Source organism: Antechinus flavipes, chromosome 3 (assembly GCF_016432865.1).
Source record: "Antechinus flavipes isolate AdamAnt ecotype Samford, QLD, Australia chromosome 3, AdamAnt_v2, whole genome shotgun sequence".
Lineage (NCBI taxonomy): Eukaryota > Metazoa > Chordata > Mammalia > Dasyuromorphia > Dasyuridae > Antechinus > Antechinus flavipes.
Genome location: NC_067400.1, coordinates 224,478,091 through 224,496,173, shown reverse-complemented (window position 1 = coordinate 224,496,173; position 18,083 = coordinate 224,478,091). Strand labels below are relative to the sequence as shown.

Here is an 18,083-nt window from a genome sequence, read left to right as displayed (position 1 = left end):
TAAAAATCTAAATAAAACACTAGCTAAAAGATTAAAATATATTAATTATGATCAAATGTGTTTAATATTAGGAATATAGGAATGGTTTGACATAATTAAAACTATTTGCATAATTGATTACATCCATAATAAGAAGTTTTAAAAAATCATATGATTATATCTAAAGTTGCAGAACAAAGCTTTTGAATGAAGTTCAACATTCAATTCTATTAAAAACACTTGAAAGTATTGCTATAAATGGATTTTTCCTAGTATTTATCTAAAACTCTAAGCAAGCATTATTTGTAATAGAGACTTTTTCCAGTCACATCAGATATGGGAAAAAAAAAAGATGCCCACTGTGGCCAATATTATTCAATATGATATTGGAAATCCTAGCAATAGCAATAAGAGAAGAAAAAGAAATTGAAGGAATGAAAATAGGGAATGAAGTGGTAAATTCTCTCTTTTTTGCAAGATGATATGATGAAAAGTTAGTTGAAATAATAACTTTTAGCAAAGTGGTAGTATATAAAATAAATCTACATAAATCTATAGCATTCCTACATTTCGCGCGCATGCGCACACACACACACACACACACACACACACACACATACACAAACTCTGTAAGAAGAGATAACAAAAAAATATCTCATTTAAAATAACTCTAGAAAGTATAAAATACCAGGGAGTACACCTGCTAAAACAAATGTAGGAATGTATAGCCAAAATTATATTAACAAGCCCTTTTTATTCAAATAAAATCAGATTTAAATCTATACAGAGATATTATTTGTTCACAGGTTGACAGGAACAATATAATAAATATGAAAATTTTACCAAAACAAATAGATATGCAACACCATTCCAATTAAATTACCAAAAATAATTTTACTTAGGAAAAAACACCAAGAAAATTCATTTTGAAAAACAAAAAGTCAAGACTATTTAAGGCAATTAAAAAATATGAAGGAAAGAGGTTATCGATATCGAATCTTAAACTGTATTAAACAGCAGTAATTATCAAAACTGTCTGGTAGTGGCTAAAAAAATAGAAAGATACATCAATGGAATAGAATAGACATACAATTTGCAACTGAATAGACCTAACAGCTACAGCAGCAAATAAGCATAATAACCCTATATTTGACAAGTATAAAACAAGGTTTTAGAACAAGAATTTATTATTGGGTAAAAATTGTTGGGAAAACTAGAAAGCAGTATGACAAAAACAGAGCATGGACCAATATCTCACATCATTTACAGAGATAAGATCAAAATGGATACCCAGTCTAGATAAAAAGAGAGATTTTATAAGAAAATTAGAAGAATGTGAAACGCATTACTTATCAGACTTATGGATAGACAAACAATTTATGAATAAGCAAAAAATAAGAGAGGAAAGTTAGGTGTAAAATGGATAATTTTAATTACATTAAATTAATTTTTTTACAAACATAAAAAATAGCCCAAGTCAGAAAGAAAGCAGGAAATTTGGAATAATTTTTATAGCCTATTTTTTCAGAAAAGGTCTCATTGAACTCTGTCAAATCTATTAGAATATAAGTCACTCCACAGCTGATATGTAGTCAAAGAATTTGAATAGGTAGTTTTCTAGTGAAGAAATAAAAAATAATTTACAATCATATAAAATGTTCTAAATCATTACTGATTAGAGAAATTCAGGTTAAAACAACCTTGAGGTATCATTTTATACCTACCAGATTGTTTAAAATGATAAAGAGGAAAAGTAACCAATGTTGGAGAAGATGTGGAAAAATTGGGACACTATTTTTTTGTTGATGGAATTGTGAATTGACCCAACTATTTTGGAGAGCAATCAGGAATTATGCCCAAAGAGTTATTAAATGACTTTTATGCTTTGATCCAGACATGCCACTATTTGGTCTATTTTCAAAGATGATTATGGTGGGCTCAATGATATTAGAAAAATATAGAAAAACTTGCATGAAATAGTGAAGAGTGAAATAAACAGAATCAATAGAACATTATGTACAGAAACAGGAATATTGTTTTAAAACTTATCTATTATAAATAACCAAATTAATCATAAAGGTCATAAGAAGAAAGATGCTAGCTACCTGCACACTGAGAAAGAACTGATACACACACACACATACACATCCCTATCTATGACTAATTGTCATCATCTCTATAGCTGAGGCAAGAGAGAAGGGAAGAAAAATTAAAAAAAAATAAATGTACATGACAATTTTGTTGCGTATTTGAAAGGAATAGCAAGTTGTACATAATATATTTGCAGTTTCATGTACAATCATTTTTTGAATTGTACTATGTGGAAATGTATTTTATCCCATAAATTAAAAATAAAATAAAATAAAAATTTAAAAACTGAGCGGTATAAAGACTTCTTGTATATGTTAGTTTCAATTAGCAAATCAATAAATAAACAAACAAATGAACTAATCTATGCCTGAGTAAATGCATACATAAATAAAAGCATTTAACTTGGTAAGACAAAATTTTACTTTAGAGGCTTTCTTCAAATAACTGAAATATGGTAGAGGGAAATAGACAGCTATTATATTGGAAAAGAGTTATAGGATATGAATTCAAATTCAAATTCTGTCACTTATTACTCGTGTAACCTTGAACCAGTCATAGTTTTTTCTAGCCATCAATTTCTTATCTGTAAAAATGAAGACGTTGGAGTATATGATTTCTAAGGTCATTTCCTACTCTATATCTATGATGTTGTAGGTATTGAAAAAAACTTTCTTTAAAGAGATTATCTACCATACATACTCTAATACTTTAAAAATCTGCAATTTTACTAATGAGAATATTTATGACACTATTGTAGACTGCAACCCCTTAGTTGTAAATGGTCTTCATAAACTGTTGAGATCAAAAAAAGGAACTGCTGTGAACAATTTGTTCATGAGTCTTTCTTGAACTTGGTATATCAGATCCTTTGATAAAAGATTTATGGATGAATTGATGATGATAAAGTTAACAATCAAATCAAATTTTTTTTAAGCTAGCGAAGTCCTATCAGAGCTTGCACAGTACTGAAATAGCCTTCAAAAACTATGGGTTATCTATGTACAATTAAAATAGAATCACAGATTTAGAGCTGAAAGGAATCTTGGAGGCAATCTGGTTGAACCTCCTCATTTTATAGATAAGGAAACTGATGGCCAAAGATGTGAATATTGAAATATGATAAAATAATACAGGATTGCGTGAATGAAGCTATCCCAGAGATGACTCTGTTAAATAATCCATTAAGTCTATCAATAACACATAAGGCATACAAGGCAAGACTTTAGGGTGCTCATCACTGTCATGAAGGATGTCTTGAACACAGTACATATATAAAAAAAAGATTTTAATATTCTCCAAAATATTTCCCTTTGCAGGTCCCTTTATACCAATTTATTGGAGCTCTGGAAAAACTACAAGATCTCTGATATTTTCTTAAAGGTATTAATCTAACAATTCACACGCAAAAAACAAAGAGAATGGGAAAAAATATGATGGAAAGAACACAGAATTTTTACCAATATAATCTGACCAAAATCATTTGACTTCTCTGGGCCTCATTTTATTATCTCTAAGGTTTCTTCTTGTTCTAAATCCTATGGGGAAAAAAATTTGCCCAACTTAGGATGTGTATTTGGGAAAGACAGCTAAGGCAATCTACTAGTTTATACCTTTGGTAGGTGACCCAGACAGATAGCCAGTTGGGCCCATGGTTTAATAGGAGGAGGGGATCTGGATAAATTGCATATCAAAATTGTACAACAGCTATTTTATTTTAAAACAGTTATTTTATTTTTTCTTTGTTTCTTTATTCTGCTCTTAAATACCAAAAGAACATAAATTAGCTTATTCATATATCTGTAGTAGAACAGAAAAAAGATGAGTGTATATAAATCCCTATTACACACTGCTCACTTTTTTAGGTGATAAATTCAATATGTTACCATGAAGCACTTTCAATCATACTGCACTGCTCATTGCCACAAAAGCTCCTCTTTTTTTATCTACCAGTTGGGGATCCTGGTGGGATGCAATACATCATGGAATACCATATTCTCAGAAGAATCACAATTATAGGTGACCCCAAAAATCATAGAAAGATGCATAGCAAATGTCAGTAAGCTTCAATAGAATAACAATGGTAACTTTCATCAGAGGAGACATCATTACAGGGAATCTGTATGATAGGATGAAGAAGCAGGCCAAGATAAATGTCATTGTGCCTTAGACTGGGAAGGTTTGGGTTCAAAGCCAGCTTTTAATATATATTGGTTGTGTGACTCTGGGTAAATCCCTTAATATCTCATTGACAAATACAACTCTAAAACTATTGGCTACAAAAAAAAGATGCTAGTCTAATTAGCAGAGGAGAATGCTCACAAATTCTCTGCCACATGGTTTGGGAAAAATCATAGTCAAAGAAGTGGATCAATTGCAAGATGGGCAGTCATCCCCAATTGTTTCATTTGTACTCTCCAGATAGTAAAACAACCAGAGACATACAGTACATTGATTCAGTTTTCTATAGAGAAGTTAAGTAAAAACAAACAAACAAACAAAAAGTGGACAGAAATCATACAGGATGAGAAGGTGTGAATGAATCATGATCTGTACTTGTAGGAACACACACAGTAATGAGATCATGGACCAAGAGTATCTAAGAAACCCTAAGGGATGAATGAAGCAATATTTTAAGCATAAGGTTTTGCCACCTGCCAGCCAACAGAAAGATTCTGACCTAAAAGGGAAGTGAAACATTTCCCTATCAAGCTGACTACAGAGAATCACAGGGAAAATATCAACTTTTGGGTCATGAGCCAGATTCTCTTCTTAGATTAAAAACTCACTATTTTTTCCTCCTAGAAGAAGCATATGCCTCATGATTTAAGCTTATCAGCTTTGGTAACTTTAGCCCTAGATTTTCTGGCAAAATGCTTTGCTTGTTCTCATTTTTTAGGAAATGTTTTACTATGCAATTTGAGAGAGGGGTTAAATTAGGCTAATAAATTCTTTCCATATGCTATAGCCAATAGAACGATGGGGAAAGCTAAGACTACTGCCACTGACACAATTAATGATCATTCTGAAAAGAATTGAAAAGGTTTGACTTGCAGTTAAATATGAAACAGGTTTATGTAATATTTCAATTACTCTTATCAGACTTACAGAGCAGTTCTCTTTAATGCTAACAACCACAGATATGCAGTGAAGCATGAGAAGGAAAAAAGGAAGGATATTATAAGTAATTAACATTGTTGTTTTTTATCATTAGGAAAGACTATGAGTTGGGAGAGGAATATTTAGGTTTTAACGCTGGTTGTGAACTTGGACAAATCATCAGATCTTTCTGATTCTGTTTCCTCATTTACAAATTGAATAAATGAATATTTATTAAGCACCAACTATGTGCCAGCCACTATGCCAAGAACCTGAGAGGATGGAAGTAAGACTAGATGATTTCTAAGGTTCTTTTCTATTCTAAATCCTATGATTTTATGAGGGCATATATTCTTTTTCATTCTTGTCTTTTTATTCATTTCTCCAGATTCAATGCCAGAAGAATGAAGGAGGAGAAATGATAGCCCTATGGGATACATATGAGTAGTGTTCTCACTTTTAGGCTTTCTCTATTTATTAAATGCTCCTGATTAATCCATTTTCCCTTATATTTGATACAAGTTTAAAGTTTATAAGACACTTTTACAAACATAATTACATATATTTCTTTGTCACACCTTTTCAACTTGAGGGGTAATATACTCTTAGATAAATGTGAATAGTGATCATGAAATGTTTAATTTTCTAATCATCTTGACTCCATTACTCAGTTCCTAGAGAATTTTAGTGCATGAAATTTATTTTTTATCTTTTTTTTTTTTTTTGAGGTCTAGACCTGTAATTATAGTGGTATAGTGAACTCCTTGTAAGCAAAGTCTATTTATCAGTGTGGTTTAGCAATACATCACCATCCTACAATGTCAGAGGATTGTCTGAATACCAACAGGCTAAGTGACTACCCACGATCACTCAGCCATGATCTATTAGAGGCACAACTTGAACCCAGATTTTCCTAATGCCAAAATCAACACTCAATTCACTACATCACCTCAGTATAAGATAAATGCCAAAAAAGGACAGTTCAAATAAAAAGTGCTACTAAGCTATGAAATTGTTGAGAAAGAAGGAAGTTATTAGAATTATTAAGTAGTTTAATGTATTTTTTTTTTTACTTTAGTTGAATTAGAGTCAAATCTAGATAACATCACTAGGGATTATTAAGGAATTGCCTTTATGTTCATTATTGTTATTACAGAATATTGCTGTATCAATTTTTACCAGGCAGCAACACTAGTAAGATATCAGATGTCAGGAAACATCATGCAATATATTTCTGGGGCCTGGATACTATCCAGATGCATAATTTCATTCTTTGTAATTGTATGCCAGGCACTGGGTTCCCAGATTCACAGAGTATAATCATATATAACCAACACACACACACACACACACACACACACACACACACACACACACACACACACATGCATCTATACTCCCATTAAATGAATGACCACCTACCTTGAACAACAGCCAGGAGGTCAAACTCTTGACCAGCTTTGTAAGCCAAAATACATGCTTGTAGAGATCAGTGTTCACGACTCCAGGGTCTACTACATTGGCAGTCACATGACTTCCTTCAGCTGCCAGGAGCCGCTGTAGTTGATAGGAAAAAAGTACCAGGGCAAGCTTGCTTTGGGCATAGGCTCCACAAGGTGAGTAACAATGCCTGCAAATGAAAAGACAGGTTACCATGAGGAAAATTCGAAAAGTCTGATCATTAGTCACCTGATTACTTCACCAAAATGCACAAAAAAACAAAGCACATCCTAAACATTTGCTTCATCTCTCAGTTAATGAGATATTTATTTCATAAAATAGTTGTTACATGGTAGAAACATTGTTTCCTGATTAAATTGAAAGTTAAATTGTAATTATATATATATTTGCATGTATACATACAGTTATGCAGCACTTGAAGGTTTATCATTGTTGTTCAAGAGTTTCAATCACGTCTGACTTTTCATGACTCCATTTAATATTTTGTTGGCAAAGATACTGACATGGTTCACCATTTTCTTTCCTAACATTCTACAGGTGAGGAAAGTGAGGCAAACAGGACTAAGTGATTTGCCTAAGGTCACACAGCTAACAAGTTTCTGAGGCTAGATTTGAACTCAGGTCTTCTTGACTCATGGCCTGGCGCTCTATTCACTGAGCAACCCATCTGAAGTCACCCTTTTTACTAATATTAACTAATTTTATCCTCCCAACAACCTTGGGAGGTAGGTGTTATTATTATTATCCTCATTTTAGAGATAAGAAAATGAGATAAGCATAATGATTGCATAGCTTCTAAGTGTCTGAGACAGGATCAGAATTCTGATCTTATTGTCTCCAGTATAATGCTGTTGCTGGATGGTGGTTGCTGTCCTTTGTTCTTGAAAATGGCATCATTATGTCAGTCTGTCCGACTGCAGCTGATTTGACTAAGATGAGCTCAGAATGCTCTATCACAAGTCAAGCACAAATAGTCCCTGGGAACATTTGGGATGGATGCTCTACCTTTGTACATCTCGCGTTTCTTCTGAGCTACTTCCACTCTGTTTTGCTCATACAGCACTGTGTCTTCTCTGCTGAGGGCATGCCATGCCAAATAGTTCTGTGAATATTTCCCATGTTGTGCAATCAATTCTAAAGTTTGGAGTCTCCCTGTATCATTTTTCCTGACCACCACATCAGTGCAAGCAATCCCCCTACTATTTTATGGAGAACTCACAAAGGGCCGATGCTAATACCATTACCTCAAAAGTTACCTAATCCAATTCATACATAAAGAAAGAATTCCCTTACAAAAATGAAACTATTTGCTGGAATATGCCAATTCTGGGGAAACATCTTTCCAGAGACACTTCATTTCACTTGTGGATAACTAATTGTTATGAAAATTTTTCTTAGATAAACACTAAACTTGCCCCTTTGCAATGTCTACTCATTGTACCTAGATACTTAAGTCTTCTTGGGACAAGCAGAATGCATCTAATTGCTCTTCTGGAAGGCAGCTCTTCAAATATTTAAAGGCAGCTAAGATGACTTTGCTCTCTTCCAACTTTTCCTATGTCTGAGCAAAACAGCTCCAATTTTTTTTTAACCAATCTTTAGCCATTTTATAATAGCTTCTCATACAAGTGAAAGATAGCTGAGATGGGATAGGAGAGTCATAGAAAGGAGGTAGGGGAAAAAGTTCTTATTTATAAAACTAAAACCAATCATTTTATAAACACTAAATTTCTAGGAATAAAAGAATCTATTATTATGAAACCTAAATAAATTATCAAAGAATTTTACCAAGACTTATGACTTGATTAGCAACAATACATAAGGTGAATTGCTAAAAAGATTCCCAATACTTAGCTGAAAGGAAGACAATTCATATCCTCACAAGCATGAAGATGAGAGGCAAGTAGATGTCAGTTTCCTTGAGGGTCTGTTCATTTTTGGATTGTTTTTGTTAAGACCCAACCATAAGAAAATGTCTTTCTGCACCTACTGCTAAATTAATGAGATACTACTCTTATCATTTGCTTAGTAATAAAAAAACAAAAAAAAATCTTTCCAATATTTTGGGCTTCTCCAAAAGTTCCTATTTGTAACAAATATTATTTCTCCCATTACTTTTGAATTTTGGGGAACTTTTTGAAATTTGTGTCAAAAAAACTTTTTAAAAATTGTTTCATCTCTTAAGTTTTAGTTTAATATCTACTTTGGGATATTTTAGATGACAGACTAAATCACCCTTGTAAAGGAACATAAGGCTTGTGGCAAATGTTCTCTTCATGAAAACATGTATCCTCATTTTAGAAATTTAGTTTTTAGGAACTCCTACTAAATCTTTTCACAACCACTGAAAATAAGAAAAGTCCTCTTTTTCTATCAAATGTCACAAGGAAAGAAAATATTTAAACATGAAGAATTTTTCTAACTTATTTTCTTTAATCCTCAAATCATTCACTGCCTTTTTATTCATCAGTTAGAAAGTTATTTTTTAAACAGTAAATGGGAGATTACCTCAGCTCTTTACTTTTGTCTCAAACTGGCTCACTTTTACGTCCTTGGTATCTAGTAATAGCATTTTCTAGTCTTTTGTATATCTCAGTTACCATCTAGCTAGGTTTTGAAACGGTGTCTAGAACACTGGATATGTAGAAAGAGCTGAATTCAAATTTTACCTCAGATACACATTAGCTCTGTAATCCTGGGCAAATCATTTATTTGTCTACCTCAGTTTCCTCTTTTGCAAAATGCACCTGCTATCCAATGTTGTTGTGAATATAAAATGAGATAATATCTGCAAAGCTGAGGCTGAAAGCAGTTTGTAAACTTTAAAGAACTATCTAAATGCTTGTATCCCTAGTACTTAGAACAATATCTAGCACATAGCAGATGTGTAATAAATGTTTACAGATTGATATTATTATCACCAACATAAGGGTGTCTGGCACTCGTATACCACTTTACAAAGTGCATAATTTTATTTGATGCTTACAGCAACTTTCTGAGGTAAAGTAAATATTTTTATACTCGTTTCTTGCCAATTTAGAAACTGAGATCAACAATTTATCCACTTTCATAAAATTGTGTTTTCCCAGAGGAAAGTCTTTAAAACTTCTGTCACACTGGGAAATTTGCACTTCACCAGCTTTTGTCTTTGCCCCAGGTGATTTTTGGGCAGGACAAAAATGGTCCATCTAGACATCACTTCTCCTAAGAGGACCTCACAATTACACATATGGCCCAATTCTTCCATCTGTTTCTCAGTTCTCTAGCTCAGCTCTATTACATCACAGAGTACAGCTAATGTCTCAGCTATGATAAGCTTCTGCCTTTTGATTTTCCATGGCACTGAGGAGTTAGAGTTGAGTTTCCTTGAAAACCCTAGGCAGGTGTGATAGATGATAGTGTGAGGGATAGCTAAATGAACATATCAGGAGTTAGAAATCAGCCTTCTCTGCTGTTAGGTCATCCTATTATTATCTTATTAAGGTTCTTGGTCTCTTAGATTTTGGAGGCAGCCGAGATTGCATTCTCCTTGTGCACAATTTAGCAATTTTGGAGAAGTTTGAGAGATTATTTGATTAGAGTAAATGTGTAATCCTCCATCATATTGGTCATGTGACCCAACAGCATTTATAAGCACTTATCTTATACCCTATCTTTATTATTTACACTTCACCTGATTGGATCCAATGCACCTCATACATTGTGGGTGGTTTCTGGACATACTCTTCATTATTTGTGTGAAGAAAAGCAGCTGCATGTTCTTGTTTTTGTGGAGAAAAATCAGCAAATTAATGAATTCAGTTCTGTTTGTTATTTTATTGTAAAGGATAATAACTTAAGACAAATTCTATATTTAGTGACAGATATAGGTATCATATGAACAAACATTGAGTAAGATTTCAGAAATTCAAATATGTGATCATTTACATATGTTGTTACTGGCTTCAATGACACAGCAGTGTAAAGAGTATTCTAACCTTTGAATTTATTATTTTTCCTTCTTGACTTCAGATTTTGAATATTCCCTATTTGTCTGTATTTGGTCTTTCTGTTACAGACCTATATATGAAAACACAGAAATAATCTCTTCCTGGTTTCTAATTTAATTACTACAAAAATAAAATTATATGCTTTGTTGTTGTTTATTCTTTGTTTACAAAGAGGACCAGTGACACAATGAAGTGATTTTGACTTTTATGTGAATTAGATTTAAATGAGACAGAGTTATATGGAATGGGTAGATGAGAGCAAGTGAATAGAGAAAAAGAAAATATCAGCACTTTTACCATCATGCAATATGAATACAGATACTCAAAATCCCTATGTAACAAACTCCAAAGGATATTCAATATATTTTGCTGAAGTTACATTTTCATATCAAATACAAGCTGGAAATAACATTCTCACTCTGGAGGTGACATGGATCAAACAGAGTTGATTTCCTAATATCCCCATAGTGAATTAGTAAGACAAAAATTCTTTTATTCTTTCTAATTTGGGGTTTTATTTTTGCATTGTTGACTCCTTTTGGTGATTTTTATCCTTTTCCTTTTGTTAAATGGTTAGGAAAGTTAAGGTAGGGAAGAATAAGGGAAGTTAGAGTACTTGTCATATGAAATAATAAAGGCAAGAAAAAAATCTGGAGCTCAACTACAGCTCAGGTTAATTCATATCTTGTTCTTACTTGACATAAAACAAAATATTATCCCTTTCTGGGCTAATTGCTCTTTACAGTTTTCAAAGAGAATGCAACTACCTTATTCTATTTAATTCTCACAATAACTTAGTAAGATAGGCAGGGAAATCTGTATTACTTCCATTTTTTAAACAAACTGAGGCTCAGAGAAATTAGCTGACTTGTCCATAATCATATAACTAACATATAAAGCTAGGCTTCTGACTCTTGGTCCAATAACCTTTTAAATTATGTAAAGCTTCACTCCTGAATATATTAAATATAGAGATTAGAGAAAACATTTGTTGTCCAAGGTTGTTTACAATGAAGAATTATTTATTGTATAGGAAAACAACAAAGCACTATTATTATAGACCAGACATCAGGTCACAGTGTCAACTCGTTTATTCTCAGTAAAGGTTTTAAGTATAAGGCTTTATTTATATACATATATATTCCTTTTTATATAACATACAAATATACTTACAGATGCATAAACATAATATTCATATATGTTGCCCTCAAAATGTGACTTTAAATATGACTTCTCAAAGTCATTAGTCAGCTTTGTTTTGTTTGTTTTTAACCAAGGTGATAGATAATTTTTTCAAAACTGGGAATGTCAGGTCAATAAGTATTTATTAAGGCATTGTGAGGCATTGTTCTAATCATTGAGGATGCAAAGAAAGGCAAAAATAAACTTAGTCTTCAAGGACAGTCTAAAAAGACACTTAAATTTAAGTAATGGATGAATAGATATCTACCTCATTCCATTTTCCTATTGACATATATCAATGGGCAATTACCAGAAGGTATTTGTGGCATAAACCTAATCACCTTGTTTCATGTTATCTTTAAGAAATGTCTTGGTTTTAAATTTAATTTGAAATTAGTTTTATCAATTATTTAATAAAGTTTAATTGCATTGTTTACTGTCCAAACTCAAATATGTCTCTTTTCATCTCCATGTTACAGATTCAATACACTTTCCATTATTTTATGCTTATCAAAAATTCAATTTCATACCCTTCACAAATGATGTTCTCTTTCTACTTCCCATAATTGCTTCATTCATCTATATCACTTTACACTGGATAAAAGTTGAAATCTTTACAACTATTAACTGAAAGTCAGGAAAGATGTCCAAAAAACAATATGAATTACATTACAGGGATTTACAAACCCTTATGAAAACTTTCAGTAACATCAATTCCCATTATCTAGCATTATTATTAGCATATCATTATTAATAGCATATCATTATTAATATATACCTACCTGTATATACATAAAATGAATTTAATGTATATACAGGTAGGTATATATTAATAATGATATGATAGAATTGATTATCTTGTTTCTTATGAACTCAATAGATATTAATTAACCAGTTCATTATCTAAAAACATTTCTTCTCCATTTGTTCCTCAGTTAACTATCTCTTGATTCAGGGTACATGTATTCTTTAAAAGTCTATGAATAGATTTTTCTGGATTAATGAATTTGAATGGGAAAAATAAATCTTAATTTTCATTAATTCTTTAATGAAATTTAGTATTTCCTTTAATTATGGAATTCAAATAAAAATCATAGATATAGATGATGGATAAAAATCATGGATATTGCTGCAACTTATAAGACCTATTGTTATATTGCCCTTAATCCCAAGAGTCTATGATATGAAAAATAAACAAATAAAAAGATAAGAACCCATGCTTTATATTGTTTTGGTCTATCCAAATGATAGAAAATGCCAGTTGAGGGGGAAAAATTGAAAATGTGTTCATTTTCTTCCCTATTATTCTAAATTTATGATCACAAATAAGTCAAACTTGATGATTTACTGAAAAATTGTTTTAAGGTCATTCTTTGAAACTAAAATATTCCCTTTCTCAGTATTTTTACTGTTTTTCTATGTTGATCAGGATAGAAACTAACAACTAGGACTTGAAGATTCTCCCCAATTTCTATTGGGTAAATATACAAAATACTTAAGTGTTTTGATTCTATGATACCAAAGTAATAATTGACCTAGACTGGACTTACAGTTTGGATTTTCCAAAATAATGTTTACATATTTTATATACTAAAATTCTAATGCCCTAGATCTGCCCTTATCTTGGGAGGTGGAGTGTAGGAGAACTAGAAAGTATCCGTGAGGCTTTAGGCTATTTTGTGATCTGCTTCTGTCTTCTTTATTAAAAACTGTCATATGACAGCACTATCATGCTATAGTTTTTAATGAAATAATGAAAATTTTTAAGCCTAAAAATTGGAAGAATCTTAGTCTAATGTTATCATATGAATAGCTAACATTAGACTAAGATTCTTCCAATTTTTAGGCTTAAAAACCACAATAGGTATGTTCCATTAAAGTTGAAAGAAATGCCTTGTAGCTTTATTTATTTCCTGGTACAGTATAGCATTTTCCTCCAAGTTTATTCTTATATATCTGGTAAACAGCGAATAAGGGAAGGGATCCCTTATAATGGGCTGAAGCTCGAGTTGGTGCACTGAGGTCCCAAGCACATGAGGCTAAATAGTAATTGGACTATACTCTATTAATATATAAGCTTGGAGAAAGAATGGGCCCCGCCCACTCTTTGTGCAAGTCCTGATGTGTTGTATAGGAAATGACGATTTTGGTGGGTGGAAGCAGGGGAGTGGAAAGGGAAGCGGAAAGAGAGGCTGCTGTGCGTCTTGACACAGCTGCTCATATTGCTATTGCCACCACCCTTCACCTCCAATCCCCTTCTGCTAGCTGGCTTCCTGTCTGCTCATATTGCTATCACACTCCTTCTTCACCTCTACTGAGAATAAAGATTGAAGATTTTTCCCTTAACCTGAATTCCTGACTCCGGCTGATTTTAAATACATAGTCATCACAATCACTATAGAGTTTTTGGCAGGAGGATGTTATAGATTTGTTTCAGGGAGCTCTGCATGCATGTAAACTGAAGAGCCTAATAGATGTTTTTGTAGAACTCAGAGCCTAAGTTCCTTCAATTTGTTGAAGGTATGATTTTTTTTCTTCTTTTTATCAAAAGAATATATCCAGGTCAACTAATTCCATCTTTTATCACCTAAAGGACAATAACAGCTTGTTATAAACAGGTAATTATTAAAAAAGTAGAAGGCAGATTTTATTGGGTTATATGTTAAATAGAGAGGCACTGTGACAAAATGCACAGCTGACCTCAGATTAGGACAATATGTGTATATGCTCTCTGACATATGCTACATATATTGGCCATGTGATTCTGGATAAGTTACTAAACATCTTGTTTCAGGCAATTCTTAAAGACTTGAAATTTCTTTTTTTTTTTTTTTAATTTAATAATAACTTTGTATTGACATAATCCATGCCAGGATAATTTTTATACAACATTATCCCTTGCAATTGCTTATGTTTTGTTTTTTCCCCTCCCTCCCTCCACCCCCCCCCAAGATGGCAAGCAGTCCTATATATGTTAAATATGTTGCAGTATATCCTAGATACAATACATATTTGTAGAACCGAACAGTTCTCCCGCTGCACAAGGAGAATTGGATTCAGAAGGTAAAAATAACTCGGGAAGAAAATCAAAAATGCAAATAGTTCACATTCATTTCCCAGTAGTCCTTCTTTGGGTGTAGCTGTTTCTGTCCATCATTTATCCATTGAAACTCAGTTAAGTCTCTTTGTCATAGAAATCCACCTCCATCAGAATACATCCTCATACAATATCGTTGTCGAAGTGTACAATGATCTCCTGGTTCTGCTCATCTCACTCAGCATCAGTCCATGTAGGTCTCTCCAAGCCTCTCTGTATTCATCCTGCTGGTCATTCCTTACAGAGCAATAATATTCCATAACATTCATATACCACAATTTGCTCAGCCATTCTCCAATTGATGGGCATCCATTCATTTTCCAGTTTCTAGCCACTACAAACAGGGCTGCTACAAACATTTTGGCACATACAGGTCCCTTTCCCTTTTTTAGTATCTCTTTGGGGTATAAGCCCAATAGAAACACTACTGGATCAAAGGGTATGCACAGTTTGATAACTTTTTGGGCATAATTCCAGATTGCTCTCCAGAATGGCTAGATTCGTTCACAACTCCACCAACAATGCATCAGTGTCCCCGTTTTCCCGCATCCCCTCCAACATTCATCATTATTTTTTCCTGTCATCTTAGCCAATCTGACAGGTGTGTAGTGATATCTCAGAGTTGTCTTAATTTGCATTTCTCTGATCAATAGTGATTTGGAACACTCTTTCATGTGAGTGGTAATAGTTTCAGTTTCTTCATCTGAAAATTGTCTGTTCATATCCTTTGACCATTTATCAATTGGAGAATGGCTTGATTTCTTATAAATTTGAGTCAGTTCTCTATATATTTTGGAAATGAGGCCTTTATCAGAACCTTTAATTGTAAAGATGTTTTCCCAGTTTGTTGCTTCCCTATTAATCTTGTTTGCATTCGTTCTGTTTGTACAAAGGCTTTTTAATTTGATATAATCAAAATTTTCTATTTTGTGATCGATAATGGTGTCTAGTTCATCTTTGGTCACAAATTTCTTTCTCCTCCACAAGTCTGAGAGATAAACTATCCTATGTTCCTCTAATTTATTTATAATCTCGTTCTTTAAGCCTAGGTCATGGACCCATTTTGATCTTATCTTGGTATGTGGTGTTAAGTGTGGGTCCTTGCCTAATTTCTGCCATACTAATTTCCAGTTATCCCAGCAGTTTTTATCAAATAATGAAATCTTATCCAAAATTTAGAATCTTTGGGTTTGTCAAACACTAGATTGCTATAGTTGACTATTCTGTCTTGTGAACCTAACCTTTTCCACTGATCAACTAATCTATTTCTTAGCCAATACCAAATGGTTTTGGTGACTGCTGCTTTATAATATAATTTTAGATCAGGTACAGCTAGACCACCTTCATTTGATTTTTTTTTCATTAATTCCCTTGAGATTCTCGACTTTTTATTGTTCCATATGAATTTTGTTGTTATTTTTTCTAGATCATTAAAATATTTTCTTGGAAGTCTGATTGGTATAGCACTAAATAAATAGATTAGTTTAGGGAGTATTGTCATCTTTATTATATTCGCTCGGCCTATCCAAGAGCACTTAATATTTTTCCAATTATTTAAGTCTGACTTTATTTGTGTGAAAACTTTTTTGTAATTTTGCTCAAATAATTCCTGACTTTCCTTTGGTAGGTAGATTCCCAAATATTTTATGTTATCAACAGTTATTTTGAATGGAATTTCTCTTTGTATCTCTTGCTCTTGGATTTTGTTGGTGGTGTATAAGAATGCTGAGGATTTATGGGGATTTATTTTGTATCCTGCTACTTTGCTAAAATTATGAATTATTTCTAATAGCTTTTTAGTAGAATCTCTGGGGTTTTCTAGGTATACCATCAGATCATCTGCAAAGAGTGATAGTTTGGTTTCCTCATTGCCTACTCTAATTCCTTTAATCTCTTTCTCGACTCTTATTGCAGAGGCTAGTGTTTCTAATACAATATTGAATAATAATGGTGATAGTGGGCAACCTTGCTTCACTCCAGATCTTACTGGGAAAGGTTCCAGTTTTTCCCCATTGCATATGATGCTTACTGAAGGTTTTAAATATATGCTCCTAACTATTTTAAGGAAAAGTCCTTTTATTCCTATGCTCTCAAGTGTTTTTATTAGGAATGGCTGTTGGATTTTATCAAATGCTTTTTCTGCATCTATTGAGATGATCATATGGTTTTTGTTTGGTTGGTTGTTGATATAGTCAATTATATTAATAGTTTTCCTAATATTGAACCAGCCCTGCATTCCTGGTATAAATCCTACTTGGTCATAGTGTATTATCCTGGGGATGATTTTCTGTAATCTTTTTGCTAATATTTTATTTAAGATTTTAGCATCAATATTCATTAGGGAGATTGGTCTATAATTTTCTTTCTCTGTTTTCAGCCTACCTGGTTTAGGTATCAGTACCATATCTGTGTCATAAAAGGAGTTTGGTAGGACTCCTTCAATCCCTATTTCTTCAAATAGTTTATTTAGCATTGGAGTTAATTGATCTTTAAATGTTTGATAGAATTCAGTTGTGAATCCATCTGGTCCTGGAGTTTTTTTCTTAGGGAGTTGATTGATAGTTTGTTCTATTCCTTTTTCTGAGATAGGAGTGTTTAGGATATTTACTTCTTCCTCTGTTAGTTTAGGCAAGCTATATTTTTGGAGGTATTCTTCTATTTCATTTAAGTTGTCGAATTTATTGGCGTAAAGTTGGGCAAAGTAACTCCTAATTATTGCTCTAATTTCCTCTTCGTTAGTGGTGAGTTCTCCCTTTTCATTTTTAAGACTAACAATTTGATTTTCCTCTTTCCTTTTTTTTAATCAGATTTACTAAGGGTTTGTCTATTTTGTTGGTTTTTTCATAGAACCAACTCTTAGTTTTATTAATTAATTCAATAGTTTTTTTACTTTCAATTTTATTGATCTCTCCTTTTATTTTTTGAATTTCAAGTTTAGTGTTTGATTGGGGGTTTTTAATTTGTTCCTTTTCTAGCATTTTTAGTTGCAAGCCCAATTCATTGACCTTCTCTTTCTCTATTTTATACAAATAGGCCTCTAGAGATATGAGATTTCCCCTTATTACCGCTTTGGCTGCATCCCATACATTTTGGTATGATGTCTCATTATTATCGTTTTCTTGGATGAAGTTATTAATTATGTCTATAATTTGCTGTTTCACCCAATCATTCTTTAGTATGAGATTATT

General features: G+C 32.6%; 1 protein-coding gene across 1 annotated transcript in view; it reads right to left on the bottom strand.

Moving 5' to 3' along the window:
* Nucleotides 1-18,083, bottom strand: part of DHRSX (dehydrogenase/reductase X-linked) — a 431,936-nt gene that overhangs the window by 64,414 nt on the left and 349,439 nt on the right. The window contains exon 6 of the mRNA XM_051984589.1: nt 6,589-6,796. Within this exon, the coding sequence (XP_051840549.1) occupies nt 6,589-6,796 (208 nt within the window). The remainder of the gene's footprint in view (nt 1-6,588; nt 6,797-18,083) is intronic.